This window comes from Neovison vison, chromosome 14 (assembly GCF_020171115.1).
Source record: "Neovison vison isolate M4711 chromosome 14, ASM_NN_V1, whole genome shotgun sequence".
In the NCBI taxonomy this organism is placed as follows: domain Eukaryota; kingdom Metazoa; phylum Chordata; class Mammalia; order Carnivora; family Mustelidae; genus Neogale; species Neogale vison.
In genome coordinates, this window is record NC_058104.1 from 38,325,445 (window position 1) to 38,346,470 (window position 21,026).

Below are 21,026 nucleotides of genomic sequence, written 5' to 3' on the forward strand. Positions count from 1 at the left end.
GAAATGAGACAGCACAGGCATGAGGGGTGTGCGGAAGGGCTGGCTCCCCCGCCAGGCTCATACCCAGAGCTTCCCCGGGGCCCGGAAGACGCAGGCGCAGAGGGACATCTACTTTCCCGAAGTTTCTTTAACAAACTTAGTGAACGGGAGACACAGTAGCTTCCAGGGGTGTGCCTGGCCACCTCCCCATCAACTGAGGAGAGTCACATGTGACCTGTCGCTCCAGGAACCGGGACTTCAGTCTCTGGCCCACTCTGACTGGAGACAGACCCTCTGACTCTTCAACCTCCACCCAGTGAATGGGGCCCAGGGACCACTCCCTCAGAAAACTGTGAGGTCACGGACACATAGACTGGCCATCTCAGAGCTGTGTGCTGTTGGTCAGGGCCCCCTGAACCATCGTAAGACGGATACATATCCATTGGACATGTGGAAAATTCCTGGTATGATTTCTTTTTCTAATTTGAGCCAAGATTTTCTTTTTTCTCTTGAGCCAAGTTTTTGAAATCAGGAGATATCACACAAACAATTGGATTCTCCACCTTCTCAGGAACATTCTAGAACTCTGCCAGCACTGGGCCTGCCTTCCCAGCTAGCAGAATTAGATGAAGCTGAGTAATCGCTGGAAGCCAGTAGATGGTCTCCCCACTTTGCCACACTCCCTGCCACTCCCAGCTGTCTTACATCAGACCTTCTTTGCTCATTTACTCCCCCACCTAATCTTGGCAGCCCCTGACCAGACTTGCCCATCCCTGGGTTAGAGGTTCGGCTCCACCATCCTCAGAGCTGTACCCGGATGGTCATCCCAATTTGCCCCGGCCTCCAGAATCCAAATCTATTTTAAGCCTCGGGGAGGTTTAACTCCTTGAGGAGTGTGCACGCAGGTTCATCACAGTCCCTGGGCTACCATCGGACGGGAGCCTCCAGCCAGCACCCCGGAGGTATCTTCAGTCGGTCAGCAAACACTCAGTGAGCATGTGTACAGGAAGCAGCCAACGGTGGCCCCCCCGGGCCAAATCCAGCCCACCACCTGGTCGACCCACCTGCTAAGAAGGTGCTTTTTACATTTTTAAATAGTTGGGGAAAACAGTCAAAATAATATTTTGTGACACCGGAAAGTTCTACGAAATTCAAATTTCGGCCTCCGTAAATAAAGTTTTATTGGAACACGGCCCTGTGGATTCCGTATCGTCTATGGCTGCCTTCGTGCTCCGTGGGCAGAGTTGGGCTGTGGCGACAGAGGCAAACGGCCCACTGAGCCTCCAGTGTTTGTCCTCTGGCCCTTTCCAGAAAAAGCTTCCTGCTCTGCAGCGTTTCTGCAGCGTTTCAGGCCCTGATCTGGGTACAGGTGACACAGAGCTGGTCTGATTCCCTAGGGCTGCCACAACCCAACACTACAAACCAGGCCACTTCAAACGACAAAGATGGGCTCTCCCCGTCCTGGAAGCCGGAGGTCCGAGATCAGGGGGTGGCAGGGCGTCACTGCCTCCCGGAGGCTCCTGGGGAGGGTCCTTCCCTGCCTCTTCCAGCTTCTGTGCCTGCGACATTCCTGGGGGCTCCTCAATGGGTCTCTTATAAGGACACTTGTCATTGAAATGAGGGCCCACCAGACAAACCAGGATGGCCTCCTCTCAAGATCCTTCATTTAATTAAGGGGCCCAAGGTTCTAGGCTGCTTTTCGGCTGCCTGAGTTTGGGGTGGAGGCACGGAGGCCTCAGCAAGGGCTGCCGAGGAAGGGCTGAGGCTCCTGCCAAGCAAGGCAGCTGTGGCAAGATGTCAGCCCCTGCCTGGGCAGTGTTGGGGGGGCCGGGGAACACTGTGTTAAACACTTCAGACTTTCCAATATTGTTTAAAATTCATGTCAAAATAATACCAACAAATAATACTTCATAATACTCCTCCCTTGCCCTCAAAATTCTAGCCACACTGGTCTTCCTTCGGTTCTCAACCATGCCCAACCGATTCCTGCCTCAGGACCTTTGCACGGCTGCTCCTCCTGCCTCACAAGCTCTCCATTTGTCCCCACCGCAGAGAGCCTCTCCCCCACCGCCGACCATCCATCCAAAGGCGGCCTCTCCCGCGACTGTGCCCGTCCCATAACCAGCACAGTCTTCGCTTGGCATCGACTGAAATGGCCCCTGTGTAGTTCCTCAGTTGTTTCATATTCTGGCTATTCTGTCTCCCCCCCTGGAACACCAGCTACCTGAGGGCAGGACCCAAGGGGGAGGCAAACAGAAGAGGAACCATGAAGAGCCACTTTCAGACGCCCCAAGCCTCAGGACGCGGCAGGACCCGGTGACCGTGAACACAGGCTCCCGTGTCAGGCTCTTCACGTGTTGGGGTCCCGGACCCATCCCTTGTGCCCTTGGGCAGGACACTTAACCACCGCTGACTCAGTTTCCTCACCAGCAGAGTCGGGGGGCGGGGGGGGTCTCACGGAGGACGTGGAGAGTCATTAAGATAATAGCTCGCTGGCCCCTCTAGGAGGGTTTTGTCCCTGCTTGTCAGCGAAGGGCCGAAGCCAAGGGCCGACAGCCCGGGGATGCCTGCTGGGGAGGGGACTCTGGCCTCGTGCTTGCAGGCGGGAGGGTGGATCCCTGCCCAGTGCCCCTCCCAGAGAGAAGCCCAGGCAGGAGCCGGCTCTGAGCCTAGGGAGGTGAGTAATGCGTCCTTATTTTCAGACCCTCTCCCCCAGCGTGGGGCAGAAGATGGAGGTGTGTCTTGGTTCCCTGGGGCCAGGATAATCCTGTATAACAGGAGCCCCGGAATGTCAGTGCCCACAACAACACGTGTTTATTTAGTTCAGGAAAAGCAGCTCACTGGGGCTGTTTGATCTAGAATGAGCTGCTGGAGAGCTCTGCCGATCTCCCCTGGGCCCGCTAGTGTGTGCGGGGAGCGGGTGGGGGGGCGGGGGGTCGCGGGGGGCGGGGCCGCGGCTGGCATCCTGCTCTCAGCTCGGACCTGCTCGCCTGTCTGGGCTGGATCCGGCTGGGTCCGGCCGCCCAGCTCAGGGCTCTGCGGCTGGCTGGTGTTGGCGAGCTAGGCTGACCTCGGCTCCTCCCCACGTGTCCTCCACCCCCTCCTGGGACCAGTGGGGCTGTCCCCGCTGACTCTTCCTGACCATGGCAGATGGGGACACAAACACGGAATCAGTCTCTGAAGGTCCGGACTCAGAAATGACCACCGCCACTTTCACTTACCCTCTAAGCCCAAGTCACAGGGCCAAACCCAGAGTCAAGGGGTGGGAAAGAAATTCCTCCTCTTTAGTGGAAGAGTGGCACACCACAAGACAAAGGGGGTGAAGAACCAGGGCAATGGTGATCTCCTGCTCAGGGCTTGGTTGCTGGAATTTGGGGGTGCCCTTCGGAAACTGGACATCAGTGGCATTTCTGGCCCAGTGACTTTTGAAGGTGGGAGGTCCGTTGCAGGGGTCCAGGATCCCAGTTGATCTCAATCTGAAGGCCTCGGGACCTTTGCACTGACCTGGAGGGACCAAGGGGAAATCCCCTTTCTTTGTCCACGGTCCTCAGAGGGTAGGCAGAAGTGATCTCAGGAACATGCCTGAGGCCATGCAGCAGGAATCCAGAAGCCTGGAATTCTGAATCTATAGCTATGCTGTCCCCCTCTTAAAGAAATGAAACCATTGCATTAAACTCCACTGAGTGAAATGCCCCAACACAGCACTTAGTAGGTGCTCAAGAAATGTGAACCCCCTGGCTTTTGCCCCATCTGCTGCTGACCAACCATGACGAGGCCCCTGACAGCCCAGAGGACCCCTCTTTATTGAGCAACGACGGTGCCCCGAGTTCGAAGCAGAATGCTTCTGTCATCTCCCGTGGCCCTTCAAGGTCCCTGGAGGAACGCGTCCTAAGGCTGCTGTGTAGATGAGGCCCAGCACCAGAGAGCCTAAGTGATTTGCCCGAGGTCACACAGCCGGGCTGACGGACGTGCGCTGAGCTGCCCAAGAGATCAGCCTGCCTCCAAGGGAAATAGTTCCACTTGAGAAATAGCAAATCTAACGCTCGGACTTCGGTATTGGTTTTGTTTCCCTCCCCCGACCCCAGCCTCCGTTTTACCAGCCGACGGGGCTGACTGACTTAGAACTGTTTCTATTTGGAATTACTTCGGGGTGGGAGCGGCACTACGCTTTTTCCAACATTGAGGGCATGACCCTGCAGTGAGGACGCAGAAACATGGGAACTTGAACCCAGATCTGCCTGCATCTGACTCTTGCCTCCTCGGTGAGGTCAGAGAGACCTTGACTGCCACAGCCCAGCTCCCGGACACCACCTCTCCAGCGGCTTCCAGAGGGGTCGGGACTGGGAGAGGAAGAGAGAGGGAGGGGGCCAACCCCCCAACCCCCCACCCCCCCCACAAGGCCCAGGCCTGCAGGCTTGCCCCGCGGGGCCCCCCTCACGGAGGGGAGGGTGTGGGAGGCGGGTGTGGCTGGAGGAGGCCCAGGGATCCAGAAACCCCTGTGTGGCCCCCTAGTGGGCACAGGTCGCCTTGCAGGTGCCCACCGCCTTTGAGATAGGCTTTGTGTCTGGGGGAAATTCTCAAGTCAGGAGTCCGTCCACACCCCCTACCTCCAGTGTAGACGGCGATACTGGCTTCCCAGCCCCCCGTTTTATCAGATGTGCACGCTGGGAGCAAGGCAAGCCGCTTCTCAGAGCAGGAGGCCGAGCGGGCACGGGGAAGGACATCAAGACTTCAGGGGCAGGCGGGAGGGCTGCTGGCCCCTAGTGGAAGTGTGGCCCCTAGTGGAATAGCTCCAGGCCTGATAAGGACTCTCCCCGGGCAGCCGGATGTCCCCATCAAGTCGCCTGGGTGAGCGCAGACATAAGGCATCAAAGCACCTTTCCCTGCGGAATTGGATTCCCTTGGTTCTCTCCAGGGTGAGTGGCCGGCCAGGAAGCTCCTGTCCCCTCAAGCGCGGGAGTCCAAGACTGACCCCCAAACTCAGCCCCTGGGGGACGGGAGAGAGAGAGGGCAGACAGACCACATGGAGAGAGGACCAGCGGCCACCACCCCCATGACCTTCCCCTGTTGTCATCCAAGCTGCCAGAGCAAGGACTGACCACAGAGGATGGGGCGGTTGACAGGAGGGAAAAACCCTAAACCCCTGGGGCCCAGGAGGACCAGAGGGAGGCCGCTGAGTCACCAGAGCCGGAGCAGGGGGATGGGGAGGGGGCCGGTTCCCACGATGGCAGAGGAAAGCCGAGGCTCATGAGTAGGGGGACCCCTGTGCTGCCCAGAGCAACAGGGCTCCGGGGCAGAGGGGAGCGGCTGCAGCACCCATGCCCAGACTGGGGGGCTGGGAAGGCAGGGGGGCTGCTCACACCCTCTACAAACAACACTGAGGCCTCAAGGCCGCTGGCTCTGAACCTCTGGTCTGCTGACAGGGACAGCGGGGGCTGCAGGGGCCAGCAACAGCTTTCACTAAGATCCACCTACTGCATCCTGCGGGAGACTGGGAAAGGCCAGATATTACAGATGGGAGCATGGCCTATGGACTCACGGAGCCTTGGATCCGGAATCGAGTCCATTCTGGATATTCAAGCAGCCCTATCCACTGAGGGTCTAAAGTCTAAAATAAGGGCCAGAGGTCCCTCCCGCAACTCCATAGACACATGAGCTGCACCAGCCCCCTTAAAGCCACCTTGGAAAGAGGAGGGATGAAGGGCAAGGGATACCTTTTGAGACAAGACAGTTTTGATGGAAGTTTGACAGATTCGCCATGGACAGCCGTGCAAGTTGTTCACTGCCCAAGAAGGCCTGGCTGAGGGGACAGGTACCAGCTGAAATCGTGCCCACCATCCACTCTCCTTGTACAGCCCTGCACCTGCTCGGAGGAAGAGAGCCTTTTGGAATTCGCACCAAGCCTGTCTAGAGTCTGAACTTTAACTGAACATTTTATCCGGAAGAGCCTGTTTTAAATCTGGAAAGAACGGGTTCTGTTAAATCCGCACATTTTTTCAAAACACATTTCTCCTGCCACCCGTTTTCCAGAGCACGAGGAGATCAGTTATAGACGGAGGTACATTCTGTGCCCCTCTGACTCCGATCAGAGCACACACAGGGCATTCTGTCCACCGCCTAGCACACATGCGTGTGCACTCACACACACGTATCCAAGTAAAGTCATGGGGCACACAATAGGACCCCCCTCCCTTTCTGAAGGACAGGACTCCTGTGTTATCCAAGCTTCACATCTAACCCTTGACCTGGCACCCGTCACAGTGAAGACCATCCACAAATGTCCGGTGATCAGTAAGACTGGCCCATAAATGACACGCGTTCTTGAACTGAGGGTGGGTCGAGGTGCACGGTCACAGCAAGGGGAACCTACGCAGCCGGCCCTGGAGTCCACAATCCCCAGCCATGTAGAAACCCCAAGGACCCTTGCTCTCCTGGGGCCAGAGTGCCCAGGATGTGCAGCCCCATCTGGATCACGGGCAAACCTAATTCTGCAAACAGCTCTCAAAGCCCCCAGGACATGGAGGGCAGAAGAGCAGGACCCCTGGCTATGGAGACCCTCCGTACCGTGCGCCAGGAAGCAGGTCCCCTCCTCACACCCGCTGGCTTGACTCCCCACCACATCTCTAGACAAACGGCCCAGAAAGGGACGGGGATGGGACGGGCAGGCACCATGGATGCAGGACGCACGGGGACCCCGACTCTGAGCTCTCAGCTCCCTGTTCTTCCCACAGCTCAGGCACCACCCACAAAGTGCCTCCACTCAGGTCTGTCACGAGGAGGAAAACAGAGCATAGCAGTCACAGTGTCTCTGGCAGGGAACAGAGCAAGATTTGGAATTCTCCGGACTCTGGAGCCCTATGGACCTGACACGGACCCCAGCTCTGCCAGTGACTTGCTGTGCGGCCTTGGGCAAGTCACCGCCCTCTCTGAACCTCGGTATTCTCATTTCTGAGCTTTTGGTCTGAAGGCAGGGACTCCTAGGTTGGGGGGGGGGCACCTGCAAAAGGGCAAAGCTGGCTGTGTCTGGGGGGCGGTGATGGCCTGTCTCCTCCTGTCTCTTCCAGCATGGAGGAGGTGGGAACCATTTTTGGAAATGCCACAATACAGATCATTAACGTAATAAAAGCCCCCAGAGCTTCCTCTGGGCTCCTGGCAGCTCCCCAGGCAGGCTCGGCAGGGAAGATTGAAATGCTCGGCACATCTTTCTCTGGGGTCTGAATTCGTCCTTCTTGAGTGCCCTTCGGAGGCTAGAGCCAAGGTCGCTGCCGCTCCTGGGGAACTCGGGAGTCATCTGCTCCAGCATGGGAACATGGTAGGGATGGGGAGGAGGCAGTACAAGGACCTCCCCGAGCCCCTGGGCCTCGGGCTCCACCTCTGTAAAATGGGGGTTGTGCCTCCCTCAGTGGCTCCCAGAATGACAGGGGTCCTCTCTCTTGACGTCAGGGAGCAGACTCGCGTCTGGATGAGTCTCTGGCCTCAGCCCCCCCACGCTGGCTCCAGACACCACTGTGAGTCTGAGAGATGAGGTCCCAGATGAACCTTCCACAGTGTCCCAGGGGCTGCCTCCCCCTCACCGGCCTGGCGTGGCTTAGACTGAAATAACCACGGAGACCTGGGGTCGCCCCACATGATTCACCCAGAGGGGTGTGTGTTCTTATGCAAAGAGGCTGCCACACACGTCACAAGACCTTATTCCCCCCTGGGAGAAAGAGGTGTTATGTACGGGCATATGTATGTAAATGCAAGGAAAGTTCCGGAAGGCCACCCCCTGAGACCTTATTAAATGGCTTTGTAGATCTTCATGTTGTGTATCTCCAAGGAGTATGTATTATTTCTGTAATAAAGGGGGGTGAACGAAGCTTATTTTTATTTTTATAAAGATTTACTTGAGAGAGCGTGTGCTTGCGTGTGAGCTGGGGAGGGGCAGGGGGAGAGAACAAGAGCCCCAAGCAGACTCTGTGCTGAGCTCAGGCCCGAGGCGGGGCTTGATCCCACAGCCCATGAGATCAGGACCTGAGCTGAAATCAAGCGTCGGACACTCAACCCACTGAGCCACGCAGGCTCATTTTTAAAAAGAAAATCTACCCATTGCCAAAATGCCCACCTATATCTGGCCTTTGTTTCACTAAAGTCGTTTTTCAGCCCACCCCCAGCCCACCCCGGGCAGGCACCCGGCCTGGACTCAGCAGGGGCTTCCGGTGGTCTTCAGGGCCCCTGGGGCTCTGAACCAGCTTTGGGCCTAACCCAGGAGGCCGCATGACCTGTGCCCTGAACCACGCCACCCCCACCAACTCCAAGGCTGGAACCGATGAATTGACACGGATTTCTAAAGATGTTTCCCACGATGCACGCAGGGATGAGCGGAGAAGGGAGCCCTTGAACTAAAGAAATCCTTCACTTAAGAGCTGTTGACTCAAGTGCTTTTCCCTGAGGAGCCCCGAAAAGTGAGGCCGCGTGTTCGCAGCAGACACCCAGAAGACAGCAAATTCCCAGAAGACAGCAAATCTGGAAAACCCTCATGGGCTCGACATTTTGGGGCGCCCGATGGGGGCTGAGCCCCACCCCCTGCCTTCATTCAGGTGGGGGCTACCCCAGGGGCAGTCAAGGTGGGCTCAGGAGAGCTCCAGAGGTGGCAGTCATGGAGGACCTCTGCTTTCCCCCAGAGCGGATCCTGGAGATGCCCCAGCGCCGCCAGACCACGTCCTCCTGCGTGCTGACAGCACAGAACGGGACGCCGCCCGTCAGCTGTGTGTCCCTGGGCTGGTCACTGCAGCGGGCCTTCGTCTCCGGCCATCCGTGCTGGCGCGCCAAGCCGCACAGAGCCAGATGCCTTCGCTTCTGGGACGAGGGAGAGCAGAAGTCCCGGTTTGCCCTGCTGGCCCAGGATGGCCGCGGATACTGTCTGCTGTTACTCCAGACATCCTTGTATGCAAAGCAAAGCAACACTGTTGGTCTCCCCAACCATTTCTCCATCAATTTCTCCATCTCGGCAGTTTGGGAATCTGCGAAGTCTCCAGGCAGCTCCTGCCTGCTGGCCAGCCTCCAGAGGCCGTCACCCCGTGTCCTCACCGGCTTGCCCACCGGGGAGCCCCTCCACACCCTCCAGGGACGAGTTCGGTGGTCATCATCCTCGGTGAAGCCCCCCGATCCTCTCGGTCCTTCATCTGTTTTCCAGCCCCCAACCCCCATCACTGTACTTAGCACATCTCCCTCGGCAACAACCTGTCTGTCTGTCTGTCTCCTCACAGGCCTGCAAAGTCCTGGCGGGCACCAGCTGCCTGATCAGCCTCCAAGTCCTTCACTTGCAACCCAGCACCCGGCTTAGGCAGGGATTCTGTAAACAACGTTTGTTAAATTCAGGGCTGTCAATCAGGGTTCCCGTCAAGGGCCCAGGAGTCAGCTAGAACCATCCGCACCTTCCCTCTCCCTGGTCCCATCCTCCCTGCAGAGATGTCACTCTGGAATAAATGGTGACTCTCGGAAATGGGCAGGAGAGTCCCCAAGATCCACAAAAAGCAGGGGCTGATATGGTCAAACGATCTCAGTGGACCTTATCCGCTCAGACATTTTGCAACTCTCCAGTCTGTAACTTAGCATCTTCAGAATAGGAATCAGGCCCAGCAGGCTCCATCAGAAGCCTCGAGAACACCTGTGCTGTCCCCTTCGCACGGAGGAGGAGGACCTGCGGAAACCCAGGACACAAGCACGGACGTTCACGGGCACAGCAGCTCACGCAGCACCGCTGGGCTCCGGGAAACGACACCACGGGAACGCCTGGAGCGGCCCCGCCACGCCTGGGTGGCGCAGTTGGTTGGACGACTGCCTTCGGCTCAGGGCGTGATCCTGGAGTCCCGGGATCGAGTCCCACATCGGGCTCCCAGCTCCATGGGGAGTCTGCTTCGCTCTCTGACCTTCTCCTCGCTCATGCTCTCTCTCACTGTCTCTCTCTCTCAAATAAATAAATAAAGTTAAAAAAAAAAAAAAAAACCAAGTTTTAGAAAAATGGTCACAACGTGATCATGAATAAAAAAGGCTGCAAGACAACGCAAGCTCGAGTTCACAGAGGAGAAAAGGAAAAGGAAGAGCAAAACTGTGATGTATTTGTACGTATTTGGGAAAAAAAATTCACCAAAATATTAACAGTGGTTTTCTCTGAGCAGCAGAACTAGAGGACTTTTTTAGCTTTCTGCATTCTTCACGACAGTATGTCAGGAGGGGAGAAAAAGGCGACGGAAAAGGAAGTTGATCCTCCACGGTGTGAGGCTGATGGCAGGCAAGTGGAGGAAAGTGCTGGAAGCTGGAAGTGTTTCCTCAGACCCTTCCCAGAGCCAGCGGCTGTGCCTCGGGTGGACGCCGCTGACGGGGACAGACTATCGTGGCGGCCTGCCCGCACCCGAAGATGGCAGAGCAAGTGTCCTCTTCGGTGGAAACTTCGGTGCTGTCGGGACTGACCTAGAGCCGGCCCGTCATCCGTCTCTGGTCTCCCTGTTCCCTGCCTCAAATGCAGTCTCTGGGTTTGTCAAAGGCCTGAGAACATGCCCCATTCCACCACACTCCTTAAAACCTGCAGGGCGGGGGGCGGGGGGCACTGCAGACAAGAGGGAGGAGTCAGGGGAACACCAGGGGAGCGGCTCCCCCAGCCTCTGCTTGCACACCTCCAAGGGCTGGGAGCTCACTACAACCCACACAGCTGCGGCCATGCCCAGCAGTCTTGGAACGGAACTGCGGGGCCCACCTCATTCCCCGCGGCCTTGCCCGTACCACCCCGAGTCCTGCCTCGAGTTCCGTCCAAGGGTGCAGCTCTCTTCGCCCCTCCCCCACGCGGGCATTCAAAGAGCCCTTTCACTGCTCAGGCGTAGACCACGCCTGGGCCTTTCCGCGGCAGGCAGGTGAGGCGGTATTTATAGCCCAGGAATAATTGGATGCTAATTCCTTTCTGCAAAAGAGCGACTGGAGTTTCAATTTCCTCCTCTCCGAGCTCTGAAGTGGGGCTAGCTGCAGCCGGGAGGCTGGGACTGCTGCGCGCACACGTACGCGTCGCCCAGGGACCCCTGCCCGCCCCCAAGCCCCTCCCCCGACTGATGCTAATCAAGGCCTCAGAAGCACAAGCCGTCAGCCGCCCACTCCCTTCCTCCCCAGTTCTACCACCAAGCCAGCGGCCACCCTCACTGCGGGTGAGCGAGCCTCTTCCCGCAGGGCTGGGTCCACATGACAACCTAGCCTTGTCCAGGGCCCGGCGGCCGTCTCAGCTGGTGGAGCGTGCAGCTCTTGATCTCAGTGCTGTCGGTTTGAGCTCCATGCTGGGTGTAGAGCTCACTTCATAAAAGCTTAAAAAAAAAAAAAAGAATCTAGCCTAGTCCTGCCGGTCCGGTACCGGGACCCCAGGAGGAGCTGCTGACGCAACATCCAGCAACTTCAGGACAAAGCACCGTCACCACACACGAACACGGCCGACAAGGCCCGGCTCTCAGATACACCCGGGAGCCCCGAGTGCTCCCCAGCCCCCGACCTCTCCAGAGCACACCAGTCACCCAGCCCTCCCCGCTGCCGCTGACCTCCGGCAGGACTCTGGTCCACCGACGGCCAGAGCCTGGCTGGGTGTCCCGGGCAGCGTCCAATCTCTAGGATGCTGAGCGTGAGCCCAGGCCCGAGGAGCAGAGGTGGCGGACCCTACCCGGCTCCAAGCCCACCCGCACCTCAAGGGGAACCGTACGGACAAGTCCCTACCCTCTGACTCTAAGAAACGGGGCCCTATGTCTTCCTGCAGTTTAATGGAGAGGCGGCCTAGGGGTCCCTGCGCGAGCCGGCCCTCCTGTGCTGGGCTCTCCCGCGGCCCCGCCGCAGGCCTTGTGGCTCACAGCCCTGCTCCCCAGCAGGACAGCCCCTCCACTGCACGCTGGCCCCGGCGAGCGGAGTGGAAAGATGCTCCCTGACCAGCGTTTATATAACAACAACATAAGCATTTTATTTTTTCATTAAGCTTCTTAGTTTCTTAGTATCACAATGGAATGATGAGAAAACAAGAACAAAAACCCCACAAGTCTGCAAATCTCTGACGAAGAGCAGAGACTTCAAGGCCATTGGAGGGGAGGGCGGGAGAGGCTTGACAGAAGCGCCCCAACAGTTCCAGCATCAAGTCTCTCCGGGGCCGGCCGGGCCGGAGGGGGTGGAATGATGAGAAGGCGGCACAGTCGCGAACAGTCCTTGGCGTTTCGGCCTCACGGCTGACGTCCGCGGGCGCGGCGCGGACCGGCCACAGGATTCCCGGGGGTCTCCCTGGCACCTGGCCGCACGATCCTCTGCCCGCTCCCGAAGCCCTGGGCACTCCAACCAGGGCTAAGATGCACCCTGAAGCCAGCTCGGCTGGGTGGGCAGCGGGACAGGAGCGTGGAGAGGGACGGGGGCAGGCAGCGCTGTCCAGGGTGCGAGAATCCAAGGAGCGGCCGAGGCCTGTCCGGGAGCCCCGTGTGGCAGAGGCGGAGGGGAGGCGGGTGGCAGCACTGGGAGCTCGTGTCCCTTGGCGACAAGCAGGCCGTGCCTAGAGCTTCACGGTGCCGGGGGGCAGGCTGTCATTGCAGAGTCTGTAGTAACGCAGGTCGTTGACCAGCCTGTGCACGTTCTGGGTGAACGAGGGCAGGTCCTGGAAGGCAGGGGCACAGCTGCAGCCCAGCCCCGCCCGCCACTCCCCAACACCCAGCCCCGCCCGCCACCCCCCAACACCCAGCAACCCCACCCCGGCTACTCGATCCCGGGGTGGCCGCAGAGCTCTGCAAATGCTTTACACAAGTCAGAACTGCTGCTCATTCACTCGCCCTGTGTCAGCAACGGCCCTCCGGGGGCCAAAGAACAGCAGCTAACACCCCCCCCCCGGGTGCCCACCACAGGCCAGGCCCTGCCCCGGGCCATCCGGGTGCTAAGCCACTCAGCTTCCCCACGAGCCTGCAGCGCAGGTTTCGTCAGGGTCCCCGTGTGAAGCCCAGAGAGCTTCCAAAACTTGCCCCAGTTTCCACGGTAAGAAGGGAACCCAGACTGGACTCGCCAGTGAACACGGGCACGTCCACCAACGCACACCTCTCCATCACCACAGCCGGCCAAGCCGTGTCCAGAGACTCCTCCCCGCCCAGGGCTCCCGATCAGGAGGGACACCCCCGCAGGAGCCCACAGGCCTCAGGACACCAGTGGAGAAGGTCCCTCGCAGCTGGAACCCCCAAGGCTCCCCCAATCCAGCAAGACCACCCCAGGTCCGCCTCCTCATGCTTAGGCTGGGATCACTGGGGGCCAGACTGCAGGTCCAAATGCGGAATAACATCTACGGTGCCTGCCACTGCCACGGGGCCTGTGGGACCCCATGTGGCTGGCGGTGCCACGGGAGTACCTTCTGGAAGCCCGCTGGCGGGGCCCCTCAGCATCTTTCCCCCGGCTAACCTCTTCTCTTCTTCAAACTCATCTCAAAGCCAGCCTCTTGTCAAAGAGGCCCCAGACGGCAGAGGCCTGCCCCTCTGCTCCTCGTTCCCCAAGGGCCCTGGGTCACCTGCGTGTGGGCAGTGCTCACCGGCTCTGCAGCCGGAACCCTCAGCCAGAAGGCCCGCTTCCTGGCTCGAGCATTCCCAAGTTCTCTAACCGCCAACGACCAGCTGAGCTTGCTGAACCTCCGCTCATCTGCGAACTGGGATTAGTAACAGGACCTCCCCTCGGAAGGCTGCCGAAGGCTTCCACGAGCCAGGGCACGTGAAGTGCTTGGCCCGTGTCGGGCACAGGAGGGCGGTGTTGCCTGTCTTCCCAGCAAGGCTCCTCTGAAGGCGGGAGGGGCTGGAGCCCCAGCGCCCCCACAGGGCCAGAGAGCCAGCCGGTTTCAGGTACCCGTAAACAGATGAATGAAGGTGCAGGTTCTTTTACTTATTTTGTCCTCCAGAAGACAAACCAAAGGGGGGTCTCTTAGATCAGTGGCTCCCAAAGGCCAAATTCCAAATGTCCCGGGGGGACACAGAGTACGTCTCTGTGCATTTAATAGGCCCCCAGGTGCGCTGATGCAGAACTAGACTTGGAAGCCACTGCTTTAAATCAAGAAGGTGACCGGTAAGGACATCATGAGAAAGGGAGAGTTAGAGATCAGGACTTGGCCTCAAGGAGTAGGAAGGAAAACGACCCAAGCAGATACCGTGAGCTTCCAGAAGCTCAGGAGAAGACAAGACAGGCCCCGGGGAAAGAAAGATTCCAAGACAAAGGAAAACAGGAGCTGCTGAGTCTAAGAGAAAACTACGCTGACGCACATCACAGACGAGATAACTGTTCCAGCGGGAGCAGTGTGTCCGTCTGCACAGCAAGTGGGGCTGCGGCCCGGCCACTGCAGCACAGAAGGCAAGGCAGAGATGCCTCAAGGATGGGGGAGAACGGTTTCATTTTGCCGCACGTCAGGCGGTGAAGGATGAAACAGACTTGCCCTCAGGAAGAGTTCCAGAAGAGTCCAGCAGGCAAGCGCGGAGACCTAACAGCTGAGGAGGGCAGGTGAGTGCCCGGACAGGACACCCTAGGACGGAGAAGCTGGGCGCCGTGGGACTCAGACGCACGGGCAAGCATGGCTCCGTGGACATCCTGGGCCTCTGCCTCCCTAGCCCCCACCCCTTCCCTGCCACGTTCCCCCGGCAGACAGCAGGGGGCGACAGGGCTCCTCCCAGGTCAGGCCCCGCGGAACCAGGAGGCCTGGGCAGAGCCCAGGGTCACTATCCTAACCCTGGCGGGACTCAGAGATGTGGCTCCTGACCACCAGTCTTCCCAGACTACAAGTCTGGGCTATAGCAGCTCAGGACCCAGGAGGAAATGACTGTGGCCGGGGGTGCCGTGTGCTTGATGCGGGGCAGGGAGCCCAAAGAAGCAGAGGCAATCGGATGGACTGTCGGGGCCGGGGCCGGGGCCGATGGCTGGGCCGGAGAATGCACTTGAGCCCAGACCGTGGGTAGGTGCGGCCCCGCGTTCAGCCACAGCACCGAGTCATTCGGGAGCCATCAGTGGGCACAGACCACACCCGAAGTGGCCGGCCCCTTCCTCCCTGAGTGGGCGCCAGGGTGAGAGCCCACGCCTGCCCGCCCTTTAGCCTGGCCTGTCTCCTCACCCGGTCCATCTTGAAATTCCGCCCCAGCACGTTTTTCTGGTTGGCATCCACGCCGTCACAGCTGCTCAGAAACTCTGGGAGGAAGGCCGCGAAGAAGCCGTCGAAGTCCACAGAGGCCATGTTGTAAACGGCGACGCCGATCTCCTCCTGCAGCAGGTCGTGGGACTTGCGCAGCAGCACCTGCAGCAGCACGTTCACGAACTGGAACAGCATGGTGGTCCGGAAGATCTTCTGCGCACAGACAGGGCGGGCTGAGCGGCGGCCCAAGGCTCAGTCCGCCCCCGAGCCCGTCCCCATGCCATCCCACGGCCCACGCTGAGCCCCTCGGCCGTGGAGAAGGCTGGGACGCCGCCCGCCCCACTGCCCCCTCCTTTGGAGAGAGGACACGGACCTTGTGGTACAGCTTCTGCTTGGTGTTGAGAGTTTCCAAGTAGAAGAGATTTTGCTTGAACAGGTGAATATCGGGCTGGAGAAAGGACTGTCCGAAAGCCTGGGGGTGAGACCACTGCGTTAGGGGCAGCACTGAAAGCACCTCAGACCCCGCCCTCCTGGGGCCCCCACCCCACACCCAAAGAACCAGCACTCTGCTGGTTCCTCATGCCAGTGGCAGAACAAGGGTACCCACGGCCTTAATGCCTCCGATCAGACCTTGGAATGTTCCTGGGTCATCTTAGCTCTAAAGTCCTCCCCACTGGGCCTTACTTCACACATCAGTCTCACCTTGACCTTTTGTAATAAACATCTGGAACCCATTATGGATTCCACCCTTGAAGCTAGAAGCTCCTCAAGTGACTAGTCAAACCTTCAGCAATCCCAGGGGACTCTGAAGCCCGCCTCCTCCAGCAGACCCCTGGGCCCTTCCCCCGAGAGACTCCGCTCAGCTTCTGGGCAAGAGCGCCTCAGGGTGCAGCAGGCAGCCCCCCCACCCTTGGCAGCACTGGACAAGGCAGAGAGAGAGGCACGCATCCAGCACCCCACAGGCCAGCTGCTGGGCAGAACGAACTCAGTCTCACAAAACAGGCAGCTTCTCTCTACAGATGCAGACCGAAGCTCCAAGAACGTAACGACCTGCCCAGCTGCTAAGCGGCAGCACCACGCTCTGACCGGAGACTATGGGGCTTCCCCGGACGCCAGGGCAGGAAACCAAGGGACAGCCAGGCGAGGGAGTGGGTGGCACCCTCACGGGCCCTTCCCGCGCGTCACCTGCATGATGGCGCTGAACTGAGGCTCGTTCTCCATTGGCTCCTCGGCGACACCCCGCTGGACGCTGGCCAGGACGCTGGCCTTAAAGAAGTGCCTCCAGTTGTGATGGAGCGTGCGGAAGAGCAGCTCGAACAGCTCCGCCTTCACGTCGGGGGAGGGCCGCTGCAGGGACACACACACCTTCACAAGGGCCCTCCCTGCAGCTCCAGAGCGACGCAGACCCGGCGAGGCTGCGACCGGCCTGGCCCGCAGGGTCAGTGTCCCGCCCGCAGGCTCAGCTGCCCAGGTCGCTCTCTCGCGGGCAGCTCAAACCAGGCATAGTCTTGCAAAGACACGAGCCCAGGTCGGGGCCGAGGGACCCTGTGTTTTTATTTTTTTCTAACAATTTTTTTCCTTAAAGATTTTATTTTTAAGTAATCTCTACCCCAACATGCGCTCACACTCACAACCCCGAGATGGCGAGTCACACGTTTGACCGACTGAGCCAGCCAGGAGAAAAGGCTACTGTGGGCAGAACGGGCAGAAAGCGGCTGTGCTATTTAGAAAGCAGCCGGAATGACCCGTCCGCCTTCGCCACGCAGCCCCTCCTCCCAGAACAAAGAATGCTGCTCCCGGCTAACCTGTCGGTCCTGCGCAAAACAAGTAAGAAGCTTTAAGCAGCTCTGCCCTCTGTGGAACAGGAGTTTCAAGTGCACCTGGAGCCACGGAGAGCAGCGGCAGAGGACCCGGGGGGAGGCAGCGGGTGGGACCGACTGCTCCCTGGGCCGGTCTCCGCGTCACCGGGAGCAGGATTCGCGGAGCTGGGGACGGAGGGAGGCAGGCTCAGCAGTATTTTCTAACTGAACCGAAAATCTCCAAGTCATTGGAGGGCAGGCCAGGTCACAATATTCTAGATGTCTCTGTAGAATTAAAACTGTAAGGCCCAGATAATATTTAATTCACTCTTGATTAAAATTAAATTGGGACCAGAGGGCACGAGCTCCCACGGCAGGACCCGAGCGTGTTTAATGATGCAAAGCAACTGACTTCTTTAAGTCTTAGTTGGGGCAATTACAATGCTTAGCTCTTATTTAACTATCACATAAAACGTAGTTAAATCCACACCTATTCTGGATCTTGTCATTCTGAATGCCTGTTTTCTACGGAGGAAGAATATCCCTTTAACAATAAAACCTCTGCACGGATCCAAGAACTAGCCTTAGAGTCTTGAGATCAATGGACGTTCTTACTGGAAAGTACGTGTGTTACAGTGTTCGCTGGAGAAAACCACGTATTCACCTAAAGTTAGGTTTGCCACAGCAGGCTGCTCTCCCTCACCAACCAGCCTTGCTGTGCTTTCACTAGATGGGCTCGGATTAATCCAACCAATACAGAAAGACTGGACTGAAGGCACTCTTTCTTGGAAAAAATTATTTTTACAAGAAAAATAACAAGCTTTAAAACACGTTTTCTTCACTACTTCACTTCCTCCCCAGGTGCAGACCGGAGGCAGCCCCGGGGACCGAGCCCCCCCATACCTCAGCAATGATGGGATACACCTGCTCCATGCAGAGGGAGATGATGCTGGGGAGGAAGGGCTTGAACACCTGGCCAGGCTCCTGGACCACCACCTGCAGGATCTTCAGGAACTTCTCCACGACCCGGCAGCCAGTGCTGCCTTCGTTGAGGATGCTGTCGGCCAACTGTTCTCTGCAGACAAGGGGAAACACGTGGTAGCCAAGGAAGCGTTTCTCTGCGGGCCAGCATGAACACCAGCGCTTGTGACAAGTGAAGAGAAGGATCAGAAAGCCCCAGGCTCTGTAGCTGGGCCCACTACTTCTCCCTTGGGAGTCTGGAAGCCGCGGAGAGCGGGTGCGCGGTTACCTGGTAAACATGTTGAGGAACGTCTGTATGATCTGCTCCGTGAAAGGCACGCCCATCTGGACTCGAAGGCCTCGAAACAGAGTGAGGAAGAAGCTCAGCATCTCATCGGTCACATCTAAATGAAAGCGCAAAGCGAAAGGTCAGAAGCTGGCACACAGGGTAAGCAGAAGCCCGCGGCCTAGGGCCTTCCTTTGACAAGCCGCACTACCATCTCGACTGAAGGCTTCCTGCTCGAAGACATTTCCCCAATGCCCCCAGAGCCCATGATGGAAAGTGGGAAACCATCAGGGATATGCCGGGAGAACAGCTCTGGAGTCGTGAACCTCTGGCTGACCACAGCTCACCAGAGCAAGCGAAGGTCACCGGGCAGCTGTCCTTACCAGCCGGCAACCAGCGTCACTTTTCTCCCTCCGACCACTAATCCGGGCACTTGGGTCAGGGGTTAAGAGGCTCAAAGTGGATAAGGTGGATAAGGAGGGTGTATTCAGGCTGAATGGCCCCGGCCCATGAAAGGGATTAATCGCAGAAAACACCGGCTGCAGATCTAAACCATCACCTTGGGCAGTGTTTTGGCTCTAACCTCACACACTCTGCTCCCAAGAGGCAATCGGAGCGCGTGCTGACTGACAAGACTCGTGCAAGGGCTCTCAGGAGAGCCAGGCCACGGCACCGGGAGAGCCTCTGCAGGGGACACTGACGGAAGGCGGGAACCGTATCAGCAAAAGCCACCCTGCCCTCTAAGGAAATGAGCAGCACTCATGGGAAAAAGCTCTCTTTCCTCTCCTGTACCATGACCCCATCGCCTCATCGTCTCACATTCTGCACTGGGAGAAGGCAAGGACTTAGAAGTGCACGAGGCAAGATGCCCCAAGTGACTCTGGGCCACACAACACAGGCGCAAGGCCCAGGTGAGGGCTCCCGGGGTGGGGGGTGGGGGTGCTTGGCCCCAGACTCTCCATAACCAGTCCCCACTCTGCCTTCAGTGTCCAGGCCCGCGCTACCCACTTGGGTGTGCTCTACAGAGCCCAGCCGTCACTCTGGGACTCAGGGGCACCCGCCACCCCAGAGCCTGCCGCCAGCTCCTACCTGACTGATGGATAAAAGCTGGAAAGAGGGCCAAGGAGACCTGCACGGATTCCTGCAGAGACTGGTAGCAGATCTGCCGGGACTTGGTGGACTCCCCGGAGATGTTCTCCACGATGTCTTCCAAGACACTGAGTGTCTGGTGGATAATCACTTTGGCTGCAAATCAAGACTCAGCGTGTATTAAGACTTGTCTGGGGATAAAGCAGGATAACGGGAAACATACGGGAAGGGGACATATGCCCAGGTGTTTAGGGGACAGCTGCAGAAGCCTTGCTAAAAGAACACGGTCTCTCTTGACGGAGTGTCCCCCCTCTCTCTCTTCCTACATCCTTTTCTCTCTTCTTTTTCCCCTTTTTACCGCCAGGACTCTGGAGGCCTGCCTACTCAGTTTTTTGGCCTCTCTTCTGCTTCTGTCCACCAGAAAAAGTCCAGAGAGAGAGGAGGGTACGGTGCGGCCTCCGGTTAGATGATGGGTAAGAAAGTAAGCCTCACCAGGGGGCTACCCCGGGCGAGAGTGGCCATGTGCGCACCAGACGCGCCATCAGTTCCAGGCCTACGGTGAGCGGGGCAGTCGCATGGTACCCGGGAGCACAGCTGCGGCTGCGCTCGGGAAGACGCCGTCTGCACCCGGGGCCTGACGATACGTACGACGATTATCGTAGGACTTTGTGTTATGAACCACATCTACGCCTAATGAGACCCCGATGATGCCCCATGCAGCGCCCCAAGAGAGCAGAGGCAGCGGTCGGCCAACGGGCAGGAGCTCAAGGCGACGCAGCAAGGGCCCAGCCCAGAGAAGCCGCAGAGAACAGCAGGCGAGCACTCGACGGCCCTACAAGTGGGGCAGGACCCCTGTCGGGGCACCGGGGACAACCAACAGTCCCAGTGCTGCAGGGCTGCTGGGAGGAGGTCAGACAAGTTTGAGAATGTGTCCAGCGAAGTGCCCGGGACATCAGAAAGTTCCACACAAGGAAGCTGCCGTCCCTCTCCAGCACTGGTGGAGCTGCCACTGGCCCTCGGACACAGGGCTTGCCCCGAGCAGGCCCCATAGCTCAGCCTGAGCTTGCCACTCAGCCCTGGCAGAGCTCCACAGGTAGAACCAGAGGCTGAACCAGAGCTGGGCTGAGAGCTGGCCTCCACCTGGCCGTGCTTCTGGGCCCCCACGCTCCTCAGCCTCTAGGGGGCTGAAGCAGCTTCCAGGAAAGGTACGGCAGAAAGAATTGATCTCTGGAGGTGGCTGCGATCAGGTTTGACTCCGGACTCCACTGCGTTCTAAGTTGCAGTTCCTCTTCTGAAATGTGGACACAGATGACCCCACCTCACTCGAAGGATTTTAAAATAATGGCTCACAGGGGCGCCTGGGTGGCTCAGTGGGTTAAAGCCTCTGCCTTCGGCTCAGGTCATGGTCACAGGGTCCTGGGATCAAGCCCCACATGGGGGGGGGGGGGTCTCTGCTCAGCATGGAGCCTTCCCCCCTCCCGCCTGCCTCTCTGCCTACTTGTGATCTCTGTCAAATAAATAAAATCTTTAAAAACAAAATAATGGCTCACAACAGGCTGGTCACACGGACACTGGCACGTGAGCCGAAGACATGGCATCCCACTGAAGGAGCCACTCACGCCCACTACTGCAAGCACAGGGACTTTAACTAAGCCAGGACAGCGCACTTGGGTCAGAGGTTTCCCTAAGAATACACAAGGCACAGGGAAAGCAGTTTAGGGGTAAAGCTAAAAGGGTAAAGAGACCAAAATCTGACCTCTGGTGTATAAGGAAATTGAAACAAGAA

The 21,026-nt window shown here is 58.3% G+C and overlaps 1 protein-coding gene across 2 annotated transcripts in view; it reads right to left on the reverse strand.

Moving 5' to 3' along the window:
* Positions 1 to 11,918: 11,918 nt before the first annotated feature.
* Positions 11,919 to 21,026, reverse strand: part of XPO6 (exportin 6) — a 99,587-nt gene continuing 90,479 nt past the window's right edge. For both annotated transcript variants that reach the window (XM_044232964.1, XM_044232963.1), the window contains exons 18-24: positions 19,241 to 19,396; positions 18,155 to 18,269; positions 17,809 to 17,980; positions 16,292 to 16,453; positions 15,480 to 15,578; positions 15,089 to 15,319; positions 11,919 to 12,619 (exon numbers count right to left, since the gene is read on the reverse strand). In XM_044232964.1, coding sequence (XP_044088899.1) covers positions 12,518 to 12,619; positions 15,089 to 15,319; positions 15,480 to 15,578; positions 16,292 to 16,453; positions 17,809 to 17,980; positions 18,155 to 18,269; positions 19,241 to 19,396 — 1,037 coding nt within the window. In that variant the 3' untranslated portion in view covers positions 11,919 to 12,517. The remainder of the gene's footprint in view (positions 12,620 to 15,088; positions 15,320 to 15,479; positions 15,579 to 16,291; positions 16,454 to 17,808; positions 17,981 to 18,154; positions 18,270 to 19,240; positions 19,397 to 21,026) is intronic.